Below are 23,887 nucleotides of genomic sequence, written 5' to 3'. Positions count from 1 at the left end.
TGCTCAGTCACGGCCACTTCACTGTGGCTTCTCATCCTTGACACTTGTCCCTTCCAAAAACTCGCCGGCCAGGGATGCCTTGATAAAGACGTGGAACAATGCAATTACCGGCGGAAAGGGCTGGCAGAGGCTGACCAGGGGAGGCTTAGCAGCCTTTTGTGTGCCAATGGGACATACACAGCATCCATCCGGAGGAGGGAGGGTCATCCCTACAGTTCTACAGCAAATTTCCTTGGCTGGCGAACATCCCGCAGGATTACTAACCTCGTGTGATCTGTCTTCCCACGAAGAGGACAATAGGAAATTGTGGTTATGGGAATAAATGATATAGTTTCTTATACTCAAATAAGGCTTTAAAAAACTTCAACTATAAAAAGATTTTCTACTTGCTTGTTTCCTCTAACTTCGATTGATTGCCAGGTTTTCCTGTATTTTGGTCTTCACAAAGCTGTAAATTGTGAATGTACTGATCAAAACATAAAGCATTACTTTAAAAAATGTATCTGGACAACTTCCCTTCTTTCTGCACCAATTCATAGTCTTGGACATCTCTCTCTATCTCTCTATATATTTATAGCATTCTTTTGAACTGCTATGGAGTATTTTGTATAGCTTCCCACTGTATAAACATTCCAATATATTTTAAAACCCCCCCCACCCCCCCAACTGGATGATTTTTATAATTATATTGCAATGAAATAAATGTCTTACATCCAGCATTGCCTAAGTAAGCAAAAATAATAATAGAATAAATTCCGAGAGCAGGAATTGCCAAATTGCTTTTCTAAAAGGCTGCCATAATTTGCAGGCCCTTAAAGGCATATAGGAATGTTTATTTCTCACCAATGATGAGTACAAATGTTTTGTTTTAATCTCTACAGATCTATAAGCAAATACATTATCTCACTTTAATTGACCATTCTCTAATTAATAATGAAATAACTTTTTCTCTTGTTAACTGACCATTTATAATTATTTTTAATGAAAGAATTCTGCCCATTTTCCTAAATTTTTAAAATTTGAAAGCTCTTTGCATATCGTGGGAATTAGACCTTTGTCATATGTATTGAGCATACTCTTTTAATCAGCCTGTCATGTGATATGAATTTGTGGTGACACTTTTGCTTTATAGAATTTTAAAAATTTTATGCAAACTTTAAACATTGCATATGTCAAAAAATACAGAAAAAACCATGAGCAACTCAGAGAATATGATACAATGAAATAGTGCATGATGAAATAAGACATTGCTTATATCTGAGTCTAAGATTATGACCCAAACTATCAAAGAGAATAAAACATACAACAAAAGCAAGGGTGAGGATAATATGGAATACCATTAAGACAATTATCTGACAGTCGGTAGTCAGGGTGGGCTGAGCTAAGTTAGAGGATGCTGAGGGGAGCAGAGGATAAAATGCAGGACTCAGAACCTGGTGTGGAGAGGATCCGTACTGTAAGAGCTACCACAGAAGGTAAAACGTGACAGGATAACGGTCAACTAAGGTGCATTAGGGTTTGACAATATCATACCTGGGCGTGGAGAATCAAGAAAGGTCCCACCAAAGAGGGGGTACTAAAATGAGCCTGCAGGATGGTAAACGGAGATGAGAGAAAGGGATAGACCAGATAGGGCTATAATAAACACAGGGTCATGACAAAGACAGGCAGTAAGCTAAGTATGACTGGCACATAAGAAACATGTACAATATGGCTGGAGTGCTGAACACCTGGCCCAGGATATCACAATTTGGTAGCTGACAAGGTGCCATAAGGTAATTTTTAGGTAGGTGGGTATGATCAGAGATGAAGCTGAGAAGGAATATCCACCTTAGGGTGGCCTAAAGGAGCCAGAGCTAATGAGAGCCCTGCACGGGCGCTCTTTAATTTTCTCCCTTGACCAGCGGGCTCTGAAAAGGTTAAAAGTGATTTGCCCACTGATTGCTACTATTTTGTCTACTGCAGGTAGGTTTCCACATATCTTCCTATACAATGTGGTCCATATTTAGGCAGACTGACTTCAAATAGCAGATGATGCTGTTGAGTGAGGATGAAGCTAAGAGAACTGTGAAACAATAAATCTAAATAAAATGTCACGTAGAATTACCTAGCCCAGAATAGGTCCTTAAAGATGTTTTTTTTATTAATGAATGAGTAAGTGAATAAATGGATAAAAGATTCTATTAGAACTTCCTAGTGACAACACTGCTTTATTTGGAAAATGTCTGCTAGGTATGGCTCCTAAAGGCATTTTAAATCAGCCATGGGCTTAGCTAATTTGGTGAGATGATTCCTAAAAGAATATTTTCTAAGTGAATTTTCCTGGCTACATAATTAATATTTTGGTATTAATCCCCGTGGCTCCTTAGAGTCCTTGAAATATTTTAGGATTTGGGAAAAACGAGGACAAAACTACATGCCAAATATGGCCCATATCTGAAGACAGAATGATGAGTGCCTATTCTATATTTCAGGAACTGGGCAAATGCATCGTGTATATTAGCTCATCCCCTCCTCATTCACAACGCTGTGAGGTATACCTTCTTATCCCCCTTCCCAGAAAAGAGGACTAGTATTCACAGAGGTTAATCAACTACCCTAGTTTAGGCGGCAGTGAATGGAGATTCAGGACTCGGAGCCCAAACCCACCTGATGCCAGGCCAAACTCTTCTCTTCCAGCCTCTGCTGTTGTCCATCCACCACAATCTGCCACCAACCTCTAGGTCTAGGGGTCAGCTATAGGTGGAGGGACAAATCTGGCCTACTGCCTGTTTGGCCAATAAAGTTTTATTGGAATGCCTCTCCTTTGTTTACATATCCATCCATGGCAGCTTTCACATTAAAAGAGCAGAGCTGAGTAGCCCACATGGCCGCATAACCTGAAATACTTAGAGAGCTGGTCTTCTCCAGTAGAATTTTGCTGACTCACCTGGTGTAGACACTCTTGCATTTATAACTCTATCCCTTCCTGTCAGAGGGACAATACACATTCTTTCAATTCCTTCACTTCCTCCTTTCCAAATTCAAAGGTCGACTTTAATTTAGAACACATCCAATGTTCTTCTCCTATAACGAGATTTGGGAAGCAAATGGCTTTCGGTACTAAAAATCATAAGCAATGTGGTAACATTAGTCAGTTTCCTTTTTTGATTGGCCAGAAGGTACAAGTGCTATAGCTATCATGCCAAAAATTGCCAAAATCATTAATAAGGTTAGTCACTTTACCTATTTCAAGGAATCTGGAACTAATTGCTCTCAATTAATCTGCTCCACTCTTTGATCGCTTATTTATCAGATTGGGAAAGATAGATTTAATAGCGCTTGCTTGAAACAGGTTCTTTAATTGGAAACATCACAGCGTTTAGCTCACTTTGTACTCTAGCAATTAAGAACAATTTGGAAAAGTGTTGTTGATTTTTTCCACACTATTGTCTCCTTGATTAGATTTCCGAACATCCAGACAAAACAAATGACAATACTAGCTACCACTATTGGTACAAATAAAAGCCCAACAGCCAGATTACTTACTATGAGAAATGCAAGCCATCCTCATCCATTTCATCAGTGTCTTACATTTATTTCCCTGCATCCTTGTCTCCTGTGTAGGTAAGTGGCAATACCTCTTATAAAAGGCATCGTTTTGCATCCACCTTTACGCAATTATCTTTTCTTCAAATAAGCCAAATCAACAGAAGAAATTATTTTTCTTGATTAAGCACCCACATTTCTCTTGGGAGGGAGCAAAACAAACAATTAATCTTCCCCTATTTGTTCTCAGAAGTCCCTGCCTCCTTAAACGCAGGCTATCCAGGTACCTGTGGCAGCCAGTCGGCAGCAATTAGGCCTGAGCAGAAAATGAATGGACTGCGGGCTGAGGGCCTAATGTGCTGAGAGTCTGCGTGAGAGGGCAAGGTTAGACCAGGAAAATTCCCTTGTTGTTGGAACACCATTCAAAATTACTCCCTGACTTCAGCATAATTAACCAGGCTTGGGAATTTATATGAACTAAGTAATTGGAAAGAATTAGCAAGAGATATGTACATTAATCTTTACCAGTTACACAGTGTTTAATGAAATTAAGGGCCTTGTGCTCATTCTTGCCTTGCTTAGTTTGCACACTTGCTACTTCACCTGTAGATCAAGGAGAATTTGCCATAGAAAGATTAAAACAGAAACAAAACTCTAGGAAAAAAAACTAGAAATCATCCCAAAATTCAACAGCAGGCTCTCAAGTAAGTAATTTATAATGCATCCTTAGCAAATAATATTATGGGGCCTTATTAAAAATTGTTTTCAAAAGTGATCTTTATCTATTAGAGATAACATACTGAAATATTAATAGGTAAAAATATAATGTCTGGGAGTTTTTTCAAGATAATATGGGATGGTGGGGTAAGTATGAGAATATAAATAAGACTGCCCTTGAGTCAGTAATTGCTGAAGCTGAATGATGGGTATCTAGGATTTTATTATATGACTAGTGACTTAGTGCAGGAAATTCATGCACATTAAAGGGGGATTAATTAGAGGAAATAATATTGCTATTTGCCCTTTCTCTATAATAGAAGTGTCAGAGATGAAAGAAAATTAGTAAAATGTATATAAAAACTTTCCTCCTGTCAGAGTCTGGGGCTCACCATGGGACTCAGAGTCAAGTCCCCGCCCACCCACATGTACCTCAAAATCACGTGAGACCCAGACCCCCCCCCCCCCGCCCCCCCTCATTGGGCTAGATCCAGGCCCGGCAGTCCCACCCTTGTCTAGCCCTGCTGGACAGGGGGAATAGCCTCAGGTCCCCTGGCCCAGTGCCAGGACAGGGGGTATGGCCTAAGGTCCCCCAGCCCAGACCGGGACAGGGGACATGTCTTGAGGTCTTCCATCAAGTCCCACCAGGTGGAGAACATGGCCTGAGATCCCCTGTCAAGCCCCGCTGGGTGTCGGGCATGGCCTGAGGTCACCTGTCAAGCCTCATCAGGTGGGCAGGCACAGCCTCAGGTCCCCTGGCCCAGTGCCAGGAGGGTGGTGCAGCCTCAGGCCCCCTGTCAAGCCCCGCTGGGCAAGGGCACAGCCTGAGTTCCCTCAACCCAGCACTGGGGGTGCACCTTGAGGTCCCCTGTCAAGCCCCAGCTGGAGGGGGCGTGCCTGAGGTACTCTGGCCTGTGCTGGGGGGGGGGGGGGGAGCAGCCTGAGGTCCCCTAGCCCAGCACCAGGATGGGAGTGCACCTGGAAGTCCCCATCAAGCCCTGCTGGGTAGGGGGCATGGCCTGAGGTCCCCCAGCCTGACTCCGGGGGGGGGGGGGGGGGGGGGGAAGGCAACCTGAGGTCCCCTGTTAAGCCCTGCTGGGTGGGGGACAGGGCCTGAGGTTCCCTGTCAAGCCTCAGGTCCCTGCTGATTGTTCATTAAGGCTCCTAATGGGAACTTGGCCTCAGCTGTGGGTGCAGCTTTGTGATGGAGTGATGGTCAATTAGCATATCCCCTCTTCGTTAGATAGAATTCTACTTTTTTACATGTTGAAAATCATCAATATAAAAGTTAAGATATTTTTTAAAAAAAACCACATTGCCTTAGAGAAATATTTAATATACAGTAAATGTCTGGGATGTTTTTAAATTAAAAGAAGAGTTTATAAAGCACTAGAGATGACAAAACAAACCTTGGAAGATACATGATTAAAATATGTAGAGGGACTAGACAAAGGAAGCACATCATACTTATGAGATGTCAAAGTCAGAGTTTTTCAATCTCACCACGATTAACATTTTCAGCCAAATGACTGCTTGTTGAGGGCTGCTCTATGAATTATAGGATGTTCAGCAACATAGAAGACTCTTCCCACTCAGTGCTAATACGATACCATCCCCGTCCTTAGCGGGGACCACCAGAAACACCTCTGTGCATCGCCAAATGTCTCCTGTGAGGTAAAATGCCCGGGTTCAGAACCAGGGGTCTAAGTGGAAGAATTACAGAAAGTAATTTTTATTCTTTGGAGTTTTCTAAACTGGTGAATATGCACATATGGAGAAATCAGGACAATAACAAAAATGCTATTATACTAAAAATATATAAACCTACCAGGAGGGAAATCTTGATGTCTGTGAAAAAAAAGATGACTTATATCAAAAGAGAAATGACTGTAGAAAGCAGTGAACTTCCTTTGATTAAACTAGAGTCATCAAGGTAAAAGAAAACCACACTACAAAAGCCAATTTTTAAAAAACTCATTGAGTCCGTTACCCACAAATGTGATAAAATACAAACCAAAAGTATCTCAAGCCGAAACCGGTTTGGCTCAGTGGTAGAGCGTCAGTCTGCGGACTGAAAGGTCCTGGGTTTGATTCCGGTCAAGGGCATGTACCTTGGTTGTGGGCACATCCCCGGTAGGGGGTGTGCAAGAGGCAGCTGGTCGATGTTACTCTCTCATCGATGTTTCTAGCTCTCTATCTCTCTCCCTTCCTCTCTGTAAAAAATCAATAAAATATATTTAATAAATAAATAAATAAAAGTTGGTCAATTATAATCATTATAAAAAAAAAGTATCTCAAGAATGTCAGGCTTCTTAAAATCTTTGCTGAATAAAAAACTGTAGTATTAAAGAAAGACTCAAGCCCACTATAGCTGCCTTAAAGGAGCTAATATTCACAAATACAATGCTATCTCAAGGTGTTAAGTTTTTTTTTTTCCTTTATTGATTAAGGAATTACAAATGTGTCCATAATCCCCCATCCTGCCATCACCCTCACCCTCTGTTGTCTGTGTCCATTGCTTAAGCTTACATGCATGCATACAAGACCTTTGGTTGATCTCTCTCTCTTACCCCCACCCTCCCCAATCTTCCCTCTGAGGTTTAAGGTGTTTTGGTTTTTTATCAGATAAAACCATCCACTTTTAAAGATAAGATTAAATGTGAAGGAAAGCAACTTGTGGTCCAGCCACACACAGGAAGTGGCATCGCTGACAGTGTCTCTGGAAGGCGGGTGGAGCTGGCTTTCTAGAAACGCGGGCAGGCCTGGGTGTTCGCACCACACACTCCACCACGCCTCCTTCTAAAACAGAAGGCAGCCGGAGTCCTGTCCTCAGCACAGCCAGCTGGCCGAGGAGAATTTAACCCTAAACATTCACTTTATTAACCGGGGGCTCTAGTTTAGGTCACTGAACCTTTTCTAGTGTCGACTGAGAGTTTTTTTTTAATCAGTACAGATGCCAAACCAGATAGTCAATATGTGATGATTCATCTTTTATATTTTATGTTTTATATTTTAAGCCTGATTAAAGCTTTGCAGCCACCTTTCGTATACTGAAATGCATATCTCTATTCTATTCTCTTCCTTTAAAATATATATGTTTTTATTTATTTTTGAGAGAGAGGAAGGGGGAGGGAGAGGGAAAGGGAGAAGGAGAGAGAAAGAGGGAGGGAGAGGGAGGGAGAGGGAAAGAGAGGGAGAGAGAGAGAGACATCAATGAAAGAGAAACAGGGCTTGTGCCCTGACCAGGACTTGAACTGGTGAACTCTCAGTGCATATTCCACTGCCTTCCTTCACACAGACTCCTCTCCATAAAATCATAAACATTTCTGAGGTTCCTAAAGCTTCTGCAATTGCCATTCCTGATGTCTCTCCCGTGGGCCTCCATTACCTCGGAGGGCTCATTATCCACAGCTCTGAGGGGCAGGCTTCCTCCCGCCAGGCTCACCCACCAAGGTGAACAAGAGTGCATCCCCGGAGTCTTTAAATTACTGCTTCATTTTTTCATTAAAAGGAAAGTGTATTGTTTTCTTTGAAGAGATAATATATGTGACTCATTTCCGAAGTTTAAAAAAAATTGCTTCTGCACTGAGAATCATTGTAAAATGAAGTCTAAGTCATTTTGAGACCAACGGAAGCCCGAAAGCCACTGAGAAACAAAAAGCATTTGAAATTAAGCAGCACAATTCTATGTGATTAAAAAGCAAACCTTTAAAATACATAATGAGCCGAAACCGGTTTGGCTCAGTGGATAAAGCGTCTGCCTGCGGACTGAAGGGTCCCAGGTTCAATTCCTGTCAAGGGCATGTACCTTGGTTGTGGGCACATCCCCAGTGGGGGGTGTGCAGGAGGCAGCTGATAAATGTTTCTCTCTCATCGATGTTTCTAACTCTCTATCCCTCTCCCTTCCTCTCTGTAAAAAATCAATAAAATATATTTAAAAATAAAATAAAATTCATAATGAGGAAAAGTATCATACATAGTTCTAGGTGATTATTTGTAGCCTTCATAAAGAATTTTTAACTTAGCACAGAAAAGTCTTCTTGAACTTCCATAAAACCTAAGAATCTGTAGGTCCCTGCCTATGAAAACTAAAAATAGAAAACAGAGACTTTTAAAGTGTTTTTTAATTCACGTGTTGTCAATTGTTTCACAAAATATGATGACAAACGTGTCTGCCAAGTTCTGGCTAAGTGGTTGGGGTTTTTCCGTGTGAAAACCAACCGCTGAAACAAGGCTGCAGGATTTCTCACAGGCTCCACACAAGCATGTATGCACAGCAGAGTCTGGAAACACTCGCCAGCAATGATGGATCTAAGTTATTAACAGATCAAAAAGAGATGGATGGTGGTTTGCTTTTCTTAATCTATATCATCATCTAGATCTATTTAAAGATATGTGGTGCACTAACAAACTTGGTTAAGGTTTTGATAAAATCAGTAAAAATAATCTGCCCCTGTTACATTGAGTCCGTATCGATCAATAAAATCACTTGTACAAGGAAAGTACTGTTAAATACTGACAATCCCGGCCATTAATATTATTTAACACACTGTTCACAATCTTTAAGGAGAACAAAGAACAGTTTTGTCTCATGTTATAAGCAGGACCTTCACCGATACTGTTACTTCTGTAGGCTTCTGCAGTGCTTTTTTTGAAGCCCACACTGCACATCTCTCTTTCACCAATACAGCCCTCCCCTCTACAGCAGGTCCTATTCTTTACTTCAGTTGCAGTTTAAAAGAATCCTTTGAGTCTTAGCTGGTTTGGCTCAGTGGACAGAGCATCAGTCCATGGACTGAAGGGTACCAGGTTCAATTCCGGTCAAGGGTACATGCGTCGGTTGCAACCTCGGTTGCAGGCTTGATCCCTGGCCCTGGTGGGGGGCTGTGCAAGAGGCAACCAATCGATGTGTCTCTCTCACATCAGTGTTTCTCTCCCTCTCTCCTTCTCCCTTCCACTCTCTCTAAAAATCAATGGGAAAATATCTTCAGGTGAGGATTAAGGAGACAGGAGGGGGGAGGGGGAGGGGGACGTCCTTTGTAAGAAGGGAAGCTGCCATTGCAACACTTCTTTATCTGTGAATTAAACTCAAAATTCTGCTAGTAAGCACCTAAGCTAAGGGATAAGGTGGCCATTAGGGAAGCAGGGGGTTTCTTGGCCATGTGCTGAGTTGACTCAGCTTCATCAAGGCCTTTGTTGAAAGCGGTGGTGGGTTAAGAAAGAAAATGTCAATTACTTCTCAGCCAGAATTGGATGGCCGGGAACAGACACGTGTCCAGCTTAAAAGCATGAAAATGGAAAGTGGAGCAAAAGAAAGGGTAAAAATATGTTACATAATACATGTTTTACCTTTAGACATATCTATGATGATAAGAGTGGTAGTAATGAGAAAACCCATTTTAAAAGTAAAACTAACTTAGGGATCATTATAATTCTAAGCTCTTAAGTAGAAACCTGTTCTACACTTAAGCTTTGCAGTACTGACGGCTCACAACCCCAGCAGCGGGTGGGAAGCAGTGGTTTGCAATTTTGCTGAGATAAGCAAGAGGGAGCCCCTTCTCTGGTAAGTGAGCACTGAAAACATCACAAACCTGGATCTCAGTATGGTTTCCTTTGGTCTGGTATTCTCAGCCCAATTTTGCCTACCCTACAATTGTCATGAAACGGTTCAAAAACAAAAAGAGAAGAAAAAAAAACAACTTTGGGATTCTGCATATGTAGGCCTTGGGGAAAAGGCCCCCTAAAGGAGTACTAATTGATAGTATTCTTTAATGAAGTGAAGCAAAGGTGAAAATATATACCTAAAAATGGCTCTTGGCCATACATAAAATATGTATTTTAGTGTCAAATTTACAAGTGCTCTGCAATCATAAATGTAAGTTCATGAACACACTCTCATGTGGAAGAAAATGTGGCTCACAAAATGGTTTAAAGGCATGTTCCAACTCGGACAGAAACTGCCTGTCCCGTCAAAGAGAACACTTCTGAGAAGACACTAGGTGGTACCAGACACCTGCCTGACATGTAATGACCACGTGATTCTGGAGGGAACTGGCACCTTGTCTAAGAATTTTCATGTAGCAACAGGTGATGAGGCAACCGTTCAGACAAGCAGAGCAACTGCTTATCCAACAATTTTCTATATAGAACACCATTCCCAGATTTTAAAAACTGAAGTGGTGTTTTACATAGAATACTGTTGGGTAAACAGTAGCATAATGGGGAAGGGGACCAAGCTGCTGCAGAGTCGTTAGGAGAGTAAAGAGGCTAGGGGAAGAGAAGGAGAACAGGCTGGAAAATACGCCCAGGGGAGTGGGAAGGCAGCCTGTTAAGTAAGCATGGCGGTGGGCGGCAGGTGGAAAAGGGTAAAGGGCGAGATGCAGAGACTATTACTAGTATGCTGTGAACTCCATGACATTAAGCCTACAGACAGGCTGTGTAATAAATAATAAAAAAAAAAACTTATTTAAAATGGTCATGCTGCAACCTTTTTAGGGACTATCTTATGGGCATGTTGAAGGTCTACTTTATAACACAGGTGTACACATGTGTACAAGTACAACAGACTGCATTTTATAAAGGTTTATGCTCCAGTTGGCCTGAGTTGAAATGCACTCTAAGTCTGACCAGTCACTGCTGCCCTAGATGGACCCTAAAGGGGGACTCCGCATAACTTCATTACCGCCCCTGAGTGAACAGGATGTGAGATCCATTGTCAGATAACATTTCATGGTCAGTAAAATAATTCAACTTGTTTTCCAAAACTCGCCATGTTAGAAGAATGCATTCCAGGAAAACATACAGTGTATGTCATTGCTCAGCGATGCCCCCATTGCAGATGCTGGTAACAGCTGGACAATTGCGAAGAGTGACTTAACACTAGAGCACTCACTAGGGCTAAGCTTTCCTTTGAAAAGAATCCTTAGGATCCTGAAAATGCCATATACAGGGTGTCCCCCAAAATGTATACACACACTTTAACAGCTGATAGCTCTATTTTGAAAATGAAATGCATTTCAATAAACACTGGCATTATCATTACTCAGACATTTTTTAGGACATCCTATATATGTAATTTTAAAAATGCATCACTGAGGTAGAAAGAAATAAGGAATCTAAAGCAGCCTTAAGTGGAATATAAACAGAAATCGTGATAGATAAGCAAGAACCAAAGCTGGCTCTGTCCCATGGGTAAGCAGTGAACCCTAAGAGGGGAGCTCCAAATACAGCCATTGAAGGGTACATCCCCGGGGGAAGGGAGAATGAGAAATAAACACCTTCACATGCTGTAGCCTATATTAATGCCACGTATACGCAGTATTTTGTTATAATGTTTAATGCAAATTTAACATTTAAATATTTCAGTAGCCACATTGAAAAAGTAAAAACAATCAACATGTATTTTTACTTAATTTTAACACACCTTTCTTTTTATAGATCAAGAGGCTAAAATACAGGAGACTTGAATAGCATGCTTAACAAACTTGATGTGGTTGTATACAGCACATTGCACTTACAGTATATATACATTTTGAAGCACACATGGCCAAGTTTAATAAATGCTTCAATATGCTGCTGGGGAAGTTAAAAACATAATACTCTTTGATCCAGTTTAGATTACTGACCCAGTGAAACATTTTGTATAATTTGAAGACTGAGTGAGGGGTGGCTACTCAGATAACAGGCTCTGCTGAAGATAGCACCTTGCATCTATTATATTAACAAGCCGGCCTCACCCCAGCTGTGGAATTGTTTTCTTCAAACTATTTTTTAAGGATTTATAGTAGCTGAGATGATCCTTTGTGAACTGCTTCTGTGTAGTTCCCAACGCTCCGTGTACATTTCATTACCACTCACTCCTCAAGAAAAGGGTGAAAATGTAAACAGCTTGTTCTCAAGTAAGAGACCTAAGACGTGGGTACCTTTCTCAGAAAAAGAAATTTCATGTGACTGCAACAAATGGAACCACGGATGTATGCAAAATTCCTGTCAAAAATCTTTGCCTAAGAAATCGTGCCAGCTTGTAATTTGCTACTACAGAACAATGAGGGACCTGACCATGAAATCAGCCTCAAATAAATCAATGGAGCCACGACTAAACCTCAAGCTCACCCCCCATTTATTTTTTCTTTTCAGAAAGATTCTGAATCTTCATCTCCAATGGAATGACATCTTGCCAGTGTCTGGGCATTAGAGCATTTCTGTCCTTTGTGCCCTGCCCTGGAATCGCCTTTTCTATCTAAAGGTTCATATCCTCCACCTTAGGGGAATTTTCAACTTTCTTTCCTTTGATTATTCCCTTCCCTACTTTTGTATTTTCCGCTCTTCTTCTTTTTTGTTTTTCTGGGACTCTAGAAAGGAGAAATTATACCGGTCCTCTCTGTCCTTTTGTTGGAGGGTTTTGTGTCTGTACTTTATGGAACAGCATTTCAACTAGAGAGTGCAGCTATTGAATGTTTTCCATTGGACAACAACTAATTCTAAGAACTTGTGTGTGCTCTTGATGTTTCCTTTCCACAGTATCCTACTGTCATCGTTTAGGTGTGATACCTTTGTGAAACTCTCTATTTCTTAAATCAATCTTTAAAGATTGTGACCTGAATTATCTTTGATGAAGAGCCAGCACTTTAGTTCATGTTGGTCTTTTGTTCATGCTACTCATTTTCTTCAAGTGCCTGGCGAGCCTTGGCTATCAGTCTCCCTGGAGAAAGTGGCCTGGGCAGCGTGGATGGGTCTCCTCTGCTGGTGTGGCAGCAGCAGCGCTCACCACACGCCTCCTGCCACTGGGATGACAGTGTGGGTACACCTGCACTTTTCCTTAGGAATTGTCAACTTGGGCGCCCCAATATCCATGTTCAAAGCTTTAGCTGTCCTCAACCATTCTGCTTAATATTTTGTTACATTTTTTGTTTTTAAGGGAAAAGTCATTCAATTTTTTTTTTTAAACCTGGTCATTAACATCAGGCTGCCTGCAGTCTGGACCATGTCAGTAGCCTGGGCACCTGTCCCAGACATGCCTTGAATGAACCATTTGCTTTCAGTTTCACTGCTCACCTCGGCCTCTCCTTCACCTGCTGATTCTAAGAAGCTCCTCACCACAGCCCTGGGCAGGCCGCCTCCCACCTCAGGCACATGCTCCCACAACTGAGCTTGGGCTGCTGCTTTCTGCTTTCTGTTGCATCCATTCACACACGTCTAGAAATTTTTATCTTACAGAAAGTTGTTAAAAATTTTTTCTTCCTTTGATGATCTTTTTTTCCCCCTGACCATCTACTACTTAACTGTCAGGATTTATTCCTTCTTAAATTTTTATACTTTTATTTCAGTTGGATCTCAGGAAAGATGGGAAGTCATCTCAAATAAGGAGCTATAATTATTATATAAAACATGTTGGTCAAAATCAGTTTGGGAGCCGGGACTGGTTTGGCTCAATGGATAGAGAGTCGGCTTGGGGACTGAAGGGTCCCGGGTTCGATTCCGGTCAAGGGCATGTACCTTGGTTGCGGGCATATCCCCAGTGGGGGGTGTGCAAGAGGCAGCTGATCGTTGACTCTCATCGATGTTGCTAACTCTCTATCTCTCTCCCTTCCTCTCTGTATAAAAATCAATAAAAATATATTTTTAAAAAAATCAGTTTGGGAAACCCCATTAATTTGTTCTTAAGATTTTTACTTCTATGTAAATGACTTAACACAGCAAACAGACACATACTCATATTTCTCACAGGATTCGAAATATTCAAGTTATAGGTTAAAAGAATCACTAATCTACCAAGGGAGCTGGGGTGTATATTAGTCAATTACATTATGATAGTTGATGGTTATAAGGTCTTTTCCATTATTATTATTATTATTATTATTATTATTATTAATTATTACTTCCCTAAGTAAAATTTTATGTCAAGGCTGAAAAATCTTCTCAGACTTGGAAAATCTGCAATGCATAATGCAAAGAGCCTACACTAGGAGCTAAGAAACTAAAATTCCAGTCCCATCTCCAATGTACTACAGGAAGTGAAGCAAGTTTTGTATACCACTGACCTTACTTTCTCCATCTCTAAACTAAAAGAGCACCTTTGGAACTGTGTGTCTTGTACTCAGCCATGGACCAAGCTGTTCCTTGGACAAAAGGAGGAAGAACTGTTTTCTCTTGTTCTCTCAAGAGTTAATCTGCCCGTTTTATGGGTGGGAAATGGAGGCCACACAGGTTATCATGACCACAACCAAAGGGCAGAAGGCAAGCTGGGTCACATAATGCCTATGTTCCCTGTGAGATGGAGACGGTGTGGCATTGGAGTGAATACCTCCTCAGGTTTATGGGCCAGACGGGGCCTTCCGAGCCAGCTCAGGCCCCGACGGGCTGGCTGCAGGACGGCGCCTGCCGAGGAGGGCTGGTGACACCTGCTCCCGGGAGCTCAGGCTCAGGTGCAAGTGCTCAGGGGGAGTGGGATTCGAACTGGAGTTACACGGGCGAGCAGAAGGACCAGTAACAAGTCTTCTCCCTATTTTCTAGTTTTTGAATACTATTTATTTATTTATTTATTTATTTATTTATTTATTTAGACTTGAATTCCAAAAGTTATGGTGAAAAGACACTTAAGCCAGGGTTTTTAGTTCACTTGGGATTGGTAAGCACTCCCACTCATCCTTCCGCCTTCCATCCCGCTCCCCACGCCTGCGAACAGTCAGGTGGGAAAGGGGGAGGAAGCGCCCCTGAACTCCCAGGAACTTCACACACCACAAATTGAATATTAAATGCACAACAGGAAACAAGCCCTCTCAGTCCTTCGACCACATCTTTCAAGCCTCGTTCTGACACCAGAAAGTTCTAAGCTCAATTTGAGTGTCACTGTAAACTCCTCTCGGTGCCAGATGATTTTACCCGCATATTTATATTCCAAGTACAAACAACTTAAAATGTTTACACTGAGGAGTAATGGAAGTCATGTGTCAAATACAATGGCAGGGGAGAGAGCAAAGCTTTCTTCAGAGCTAAAGCTTGAGGATATGCAATATCTGTGGAAAATCTGCCTTACAAATAAGAATGCAATGTTTACCCATGCCATTTAATTACACAGAACATGCGTTTTACCCTTTGCATACAAGGTCTAACATCTCATTTTTTTTAGTTTTTTTGTTGTTTTGGTTTTGCTCCACAGTGTTGCCTGAAGCTCTGAAAGTCTCTACGCTCCATACACAGACTCTCAAAGCACACGGCCGCACACTTTCCTGTCATTTGTGGTCCCCGTTTCCTTTCATCTCCCACTCCCAGGGAGAGGCAGGCAAGGGACTCACCACCGTGTTCAAAAGCAAAAGAGCAAAAACAGTGAAGAGAGGCCTCCTCAGCCGTTCTCGGGGCTGCCAGCTGCCGGCTTTCCTCTTTGGGCAGTGAAAGACCAGGGAGACTGCAGGAGGCCAGGAAAGGGCTCAGCAGCTTCCTGCAGCCAGAGAATCCCCTGAGTTTATCACCAACTCTCTAGTGACAGCCTCTCCTCAGCTTCTATCCAGGCAAAACCACGCAGACCAGTTCTGATAGACTAGCCACTGTTGCGCAGTGCTTAGTAGGCATTGAACTACTATAAACCAGGAGGTGACGGTTCGATTCCTGGGCACATGCCTGAGTTGCAACTGGATCCCCAGTAGGGGGTGGTGTGCAGGATGCAGCCAATCGAAGATTCTCTCTCATTATTGATGTTTCTATCTTTCTCTCCCTCTCCTTTCTTCTCTGAAATCAATTTAAAATAATTTTTTAAAGAAAAGTTCTGTAGAAGAAATAGTATGCTGGCTTAACACAGCCTATAGCTGCCCTCGTACACAGAATCCACACCAAAATCAATGCTGATGGGGTTAGGAAGACATCAATGGAAGAACTCAGGCCAGGCTGCCGATTTCTTTGCTGTAACATGTGTTAGAGATGGATAGATAGATCATCCTGGTAAATTCGTAACTTTAGGTGAAGTCCAACTTTTTCTTTTTGTGAGCCAAGACTCCATGACCGCCCCATCTCACACCATCTCAGTCATTCTCACGTGTCAGCCTCTGAAGCCGGCTCAGGTGACCTGGCTGACCACAAGGCTTCCACATGCTGCCCCTCCTCCAACCTCAACTCAGCACTTGCCCTGTGCAGAGTTCTGCACGTTCACCCAGTCTTTATCGTTTTAGATCTTAGAAAAGGTGACACGTTCCTTTTGCTTTTTCTGTCACATGGCAGAAAGGGAGTACTTTTATTCTTCGAATTTAGGTAGTTCTATTTGTAACCCAGTGGCAGGAAAGAGCATCCTACTGCATTCTTTCAAAAACATAAGTGCTAATTTTCAAAGAAGTTGGCACTTCATCAGAGGCAAATTTTATACACTCATTCGCAATATGATCCCAGAGAGGGACTAGCCAGGCCCACCAAGAAATTCAGTTCCTCTTATCATCTCCCAAACACCCTAAACCTCAAGGCAAGAAAGGCTACGAGAAAGCAATACAACTTGCGGGGGGAGTACGGGGTAAGGAAAACAAAGTTATTTGTAGAGCTGAATTATAAAGACAAACAGACCCTTTCGACATCAGTTTTTATCTTTATATACTAAATTTTCTCTTCCCTGATCCCCATAACCAATTTTAAATAGAACCCAATTTAAGCTAAATGAACCAACCAACAACACAGCTATAATTTTAAATTTTATTTTAATTTAGAAGGTTTGGTTGCTTCATGTGTTTTGCATCTCACCCGTAAGTTCTGAGGAAAAAGTACTGAGGGAAATGGCTATTTAAACTATGCTGTATTGCCGAAACCGGTTTGGCTCAGTGGTAGAGCGTCGGTCTGCGGACTGAAAGGTCCCGGGTTCGATTCCAGTCAAGGGCATGTACCTTGGTTGCGGGCACATCCCCGGTAGGGGGTGTGCAAGAGGCAGCTGGTCGATGTTTCTCTCTCATCGACATTTCTAGCTCTCTATCTCTCTCCCTTCCTCCCTGTAAAATATCAATAAAATATATTAAAATAATAATTAATAAATAAATAAATAAACTATGCTGTATTAACAGAGCATCTAAGCACATCTTACCTGTAAATAGGTTTCCAAGCCTTGTCGTCGTTGTTCCAACACTTTTGGGACCCAGTTCCTCACATGTTTTGAAGGGATTTCTGGAGTTTTAATACATTTCTTAAGCTATAAAGACAGAAAATATAGGAAATGTATTTTAATTATAAAAACATTATTAGGGGCGAGCCAATAAAAAAAGTGAACAATTGTTATTGCCAATATGATTACACTGAAAATCTGTCAAAAGAAATTCTTAGCGGTCCTAAATGTTCAGATTTCAGGATCAAAATTTTGTGTTTTTGATAGTCATTGCTATTGTTGTACATCATCTGTATTTCGACTGGATTTATTGTTTTCTAAAAAATTAAAAAGTTCAGGACATTAATTTATAAAGAAAGTAAAAAAGTTTTTAATTTCTAAAATCAATTAATACAGATGGGAGAAACCAAGATGGCGGCACAGGTAACCGCCCAACTGCAGCCTCACACAACAATTTCAAAAAATACAACTAAAATATAAAGATGATTCTCAACTAAACCTTTTGGGGCAGCAGTTTTAAGGAAACATATAAATAAAAAATAATTATATTGGAAGTTGAGTTAGAAAAACCTGTGTCAGGTGTATTCGATTATATCCTCATCCTAAACCTGAGAATATTACCTTACGTATCAAGGTACTTTGAATATTTGATTAAATTAGGGATTAACAATAAGAAATGATGCTAGATTATCCAGTTGGGCTCAATGTAATTATCCAGTGGGGCTCAAGGAGGGTCACAGTGAGAGAGAGATAGGAAGCAGCTTGCTTTGATGATGGAGGAAGGGTCCTGAGCCCAGGCAACCTCTAGAAGCTGGAAATGGGAAAGAAATGGGTTCTCCCTTACAGCCTATGACACCTTGATTTTAGCTCAGTAGAACTCATTTTGGACTTCTGACCTCGAGAAGTATAAGACTACACATTTGTGTTAAGCCCCTATGTTGTGTTATCATGTTACAGCAGCAATAGGAAACATACTCTGCCCCAAAAACGAAATGAATTTTAATATTCTACTCAAAAACTTGGAAAACTACCGAGATTGCTCTTTTACTACACATGCAAAGAAACAGCATAAGAATCTCTAAGAAAATGTACAGTTAAATCCCAGAAACTAATAATGTAATACAAAATTCTTCCCATATATTACAATACACTAAGTGGCCAGATTATTATTATTATCTCTAAACGCATAATAATCTGTCCACTCAGTGTGTGTGTGTATGTGTGTGTTAGAGGCCCAGTGCATGAATTTATGCATGGATGGGGGTCCAGCCAGCCTGGCCAGTGGGAGGGGACATTGGTGGTTGGCCGGCTTGCCTCCCTGCTGGTTGAACTCCTGGTTGAGGGGACAATTTGCATATTACCCTTTTATTATAATGGATATACACTGAGTGGCCAGATTATTATGCATTCAGAGATCATAATAATCTGGCCACTCAGTATATATTCACCATTAACCATTCTAGGCTAAAATTTGTTGCACGTGATGCAAAAGAAGGGGGCCTTGGGAAATTCAAAGATCAGTCTGTCTAGTGCTGATTCTGTTTATCTCCTCCCTCCACACCTGACATGTTATTAAAATGATAGTGTGAAAGAGCAAACTGAAACCCCAGATCTATTCTTATCCTCCTCACCAACAGAACTAAATTATTGAAAATAATAATGTAGTCTTCTAAATTTAGCTAAGAAGCTACAATTTCCAAGTTTCCTTGCAGAGAGTGGAAGCCAAAGGTAATCAGAAGTCACTGAGGAGGGCTTCTACCAAAACTCTTCAAAGGTGGAGCAAAGTCAGCTGGCTTGTACTTTCTATCCTAACCCCCTTTCACCTGTTTCCTGCCTAATAAAATGTGACCGTGATGGCTGGAGCTGCCACGACCATCTGCCACCATGAGGCAACTCTGAGGATGGAAGCCAGATGTTCCAGAAGTTTGAGCAAAAAGAAAGAGGAGCCAGTGTGCCTGGCGTCCTCCTGAAGCTGCCACACAGCCCCCACCGGCCCACTTCCAAACGTGTGTGTGCGTGTGTGTGTGTGTGTGTGTGTGTGTTTAAGAGGAAAAAATGAACCCCTTCCCACCTTCTTTTTAAGATTACTGGCATTTGGGCTTTTTGTTTTATGTACCTGCAATTAATCCTGATAGGCATTAGAAAAAGAAAAGGAAGAAAGCCAAAGGGCACAAAACAACAAATAGAACAGGGCAGGGAGAAAGAGATCAACACCTTGTGAGAGATGAACAGTTTTCTAAAAGACAGAAAGCAGGAGCATGCCAAGGAAGAAAACACAGCAGTGGAAGGTCCAGCACAGTCCACCTCAGGAAGAGGATGATAATGGGTGTGGACTCCAATCTTCTTAGCAGCCCTGAGAGGCTCTGTGCTCAAGACTGGCATAAGAAGAGGGATTAGACCATTCTATAGCCTGTGCCAAAGGGCACTCTACCCAACCCACCACAGCAGAGAAAGTAGAAGCCTGATTTTATCCCTGGAACATACACTACACGCCTTTTAAAAAGGATCAATGTCCCTAAAGAAAATGAATGAAGTGTTTGGGTTGAATGAGGGTTTTGCCATTCTGGACATAGTGGTTTTCATGGGGTCTCCAGCCTAATAGCTGGCTCTCTCCCCTCATTCCTGATGATGAGGTCCTTTAGCAGACACACCCTACAGAAGGACCAGACTTACGTACCCAAAGCAGAGGGACCAATGACAAATAGTCTCATTGGATGGGTACTCTGGATCACTTTCATCACAAAGCAGACTATGAAAGAGAAAAGACAAGAAAAACAAATGGGACAACTAATCCCAAAGGAAACCATATAAACCAAATAGCAGGAGAGATTTTTAAAAATTTGACTAGTATCTTCAGGGATATAACAAAATATTGCTTCTATAAAGCAAGAACAGGTTGCTATGAAAAATAATAATTCAGAGAATAAGAAAGAGGCACTGGGAATTAAAAAACATGATCCAGGTATATAAAAGTCCAGTGATCAGAACCACGAAATGACCAGAATGACCAGTGGCTATGACGTGCACTGCGACAGCCAACCAGCCTGATCTGGGCCCCAATTGCCAACCCACTCCCTCTGCTGGCCTGGCCCCTGATCAGGCCCCAGCACCCCGATTGGGGACAGGGCTGGCTGGACCCCACTCGTGCACAAATTCATGCACTGGGCCTCTAGTAACGAAATTTTTTTTAAAATGAAAAGAGGTAGAATATAAAAGTCTCTCAAAGTACTATAGCATAAACAAAATGAGAGAAAAGGCAGGTGAAAAGATAAAACACATACAGAATTAATTCAGGAAACTTAATATAAAATTAATAAGCCTCTCATTAGAAAAAGAAAAATTCCTCAAAGAAAATTTTTTATGATTTATGTATGCCTTCAGATTAAGAATCCATTGAGTGCAAGCATAATACATAAAAACAGACCCACACTTACCAACAGAAAAAGATCAGGTGATAAACAAAGAAAGCAGAACTGCACTGGCAACTGACTTCTCATCAGTTGCAGTGCATGTGAGACAATGAATGCTTCAAGGATCTAATTTAAAAATGGATTTCTGGAACCGCACCATTAATCAAGTGTGAGAGATCACATGCATTTTCAGACATTCAAGGACTCGAAAAGTTTACCTTCCATGTCTCCTTTTACATAAAGTTGAGCATGTAATTCTGGAAAACTGAGGATAAATGCAAGAAAGAGGAAAAATAGGATTTGGCCTGAGAGCTCTGCCCCATCAGCGTGGGGAAGGGAACTCCAAGGACAGCTGAGCACAGCGGCCTGGACAACCACCAGTCTATGTTGGAGCAAAGGGTCAGAGGGCTTGGAGAGAGGAGCCTCCCAGAAAACATTAGATTTCATGCAGTAGATAATACGGAGAGAATGGATAAATTTTAGGATAAAATACATTATTCTTTTGTCCATTAAAAAAAATAATTGCTAGCGCCTGGCTGGTGTGGCTCAGAGGTTGAGCACTGACCCAAGAACCATGAGGACATAGGTTCAATCCCTGGTCAGAGCACATGCCTGGGTTGTGGGCTCAATCCCAAGGAGGGGGCATGCAGGAAGCAGCTGATTGATGATGTTCCTCTCTTATAGATATTTCTATTTCTCTATCCTTCTCCCTTCTTCTCTCTCTAAAGATCAATAAAAACATTTAAAAATAGCCCTAGCTGGTTTGATTCAGTGGATAGAGCGTCAGCCAGCAGACAGAAGGATCCTGGATTCGATTCCCGTCAAGGGCACATACCAAGGTTGTGGGCCTGATGCCCAGGGGGCATACAGGAGGCAGCCAATCAATGATTTTCATCATTTGTGTTTCTATCTCCCTCTCCCACTTCCTTCCTCTCTAAATAAATAAAAATATATGTGAAAAACATTTAAAAATAAAAATAATAATTCCCAGGGAAAGCAAAGATTCCCCGAAGGTCGTGCACCAGAAGACACTCCACTTTCAGGTGTTACTCCAGTGCTAGAGACACTCCTGCCTTCATGGGGCTTACATGCCAAAGACAGAAAGAAATAAACAAGTTACTAAAACAGGGTGAGGGCCGAGAGTGACAGCAGGGTGTGTGGTTGGGGGCAGCTGGGGAAGGCCTGTGTGAGGGGGGAATGTCTGTGACCGGATTCATGCTCCGAGGGAGCCAGGTAAGGAGCTGGAGAGTGAATTATGGCAAAGACAGAGCAATGGGAAGGGAGGACCAAGCCTGGTGTTCAACACACAGAAAGGAGGAGACAGGTTCAGAGAGGGGCAGCCTCAGACCCTATAGGGCCGCAGAGGCTAAGACGGGAATTTGCATATCATTTTAAATGGGAAGCAAATGGAATTTCTTGAGAAAGGGAATGACCTGCTGCAATTTTTACTTTAAGAGACCATGCAAGATTCTACCAGCAAGATGGACTAGGAGGGGTCTGGGGTCAAAGCAAGGAGACCCGTCAGAAGCTCCTGAAGACATCCAGGCGAGAGATGACGGTGAACTGAACTATGTCCTGGCTTTGGATGGGAGAAGGAGAAGGCCGTGAGAGGATGTGGAAAGCAGAGGTGATCAGAATGGCTCCAAGACCTTCACTGTCTTAAGGGTTTTGACCGCACTTGGCAGTCATATTTTGGATGACCTGCCTGTTGGTGGCAGGATGCCAGGTTTGAATAAGTGGCAGAGAACACTAGTTCTCTCCCCCAATCCACTGCCCCTCTCTTCTACAGAACAAAGCTCCTAATTTTAAGCTGGGTACATGACCACCCAGAATAAAGAACACATTTCCTAATCTCCTTTGAAGCTAGGTGTGGCCCTCTGACTGAATTCTGGTCAAAAGCAGGTAAATAGACACGTATTGTAGCCTTCGGGAAGTGGTCTTAAAGGGAGGGACTCTCCTTCCTACTGGCTGAATCACCCATGAAATGGCTAGACCTGGGGCAGTACCCTTCCTTCAACCATGAGGTGGCCACCTCATATTGAGAATGGCAAAGCCACAAGAGCCTGGGTCCTTGATGATCATGAAACTGCCACACCAGCCCCAGACATTATGTGAGAGAAAAATATGTCTGTTAATGTCACTATTGTTCTGTCTCTAGAGTCACTTGCAGCCAAATCAACTCCCATGTGAGCAGGAGACATCCAACTCTGAGGGGCAGGGGAGGGGAGCAGGGCGATGGTGAGGAGGGAGGGGTAGGACAGTACACTGTGTCAGGATAACATTCTGGAAGGGGATGGAAAGTCAAAAACATTGGGCAAAAAGAGTAGAAAGCGGAAGGTAGTCCCTCTTTCAAGAAATGATACTAAGAGAGGAGAGCAAGGTGGCAAACAAGGGAGAGAGGCATGGGGTCAATGGCAAGTTTTATTTTGTTAAATGGCAAACACACGCTATGTATGGATGGAGACTGCTCCAATATGGAGGAGAGAGAAAGAGAGAAGGAAAGGAATCTTTGCTTGTCAGAGAACGCATGCCACGTCTCTACACTATTTGAGGCATTTCTCAAACAAAAACAAGAGAAAAAAACACTAAGTTATTCCGTGGAAATCAGCGTAGTAGGTTTCTATGTAAACATAAAGTCCCTTTAACTCATGAAGCACAATATTTCTTTTAGTGCAGAAGAGAAAATCAACTCCATTATCTGTCTCTCTTCTTCTTCTTCTTTTAAATCGTGAAGATAGAGCACTGAAAACATGTTTTCTTTTTCTTTATGTCAGGAGTCCTGAGAAAGCCGATCATCACAGCTGCTGGGGGCTGTGACAGCGTTTGCAGCTGAGTAATGAATTACTCTAGATGAGGAGAGACAAACCTGGGACGATCCGTTTCCAGTAGGGCTCAGCTGCTTACAAGATAAATAACCCCTGCCACTCCTTGCGATGATGAACTGTCCTGGCCACGCTGCGTCCAGCAGCCGGCCTTCCTGATCCCCCCGATGGCCAGCAGATCCCACGATACCACAAGCACAGTCCCCTTCCCCTGCGTGCCACCCCTTTCCCTTTTGCAGTGCTAGAAGTTTCCACAGAACTTGCTCTGCACAGACCCACCGCATATGCACTGACTGTAGTACCCGTTTTCCCACAAAAAGGAGCAGAAATCATTTCCCCAA

General features: G+C 42.2%; 1 protein-coding gene across 1 annotated transcript in view; it reads right to left on the bottom strand.

The window, feature by feature from the left end:
- SNX24 (sorting nexin 24) overlaps window positions 1-23,887 on the bottom strand; it is a 120,419-nt gene that overhangs the window by 32,895 nt on the left and 63,637 nt on the right. The window contains exon 3 of the mRNA XM_084881385.1: window positions 17,297-17,401. Within this exon, the coding sequence (XP_084737511.1) occupies window positions 17,297-17,401 (105 nt within the window). The remainder of the gene's footprint in view (window positions 1-17,296; window positions 17,402-23,887) is intronic.

Source organism: Pipistrellus hanaki (genome assembly GCF_964339955.1).
Source record: "Pipistrellus hanaki genome assembly, chromosome: 4".
In the NCBI taxonomy this organism is placed as follows: Eukaryota; Metazoa; Chordata; class Mammalia; order Chiroptera; family Vespertilionidae; genus Pipistrellus; species Pipistrellus hanaki.
This window is presented reverse-complemented; position numbering and strand designations above follow the sequence as displayed.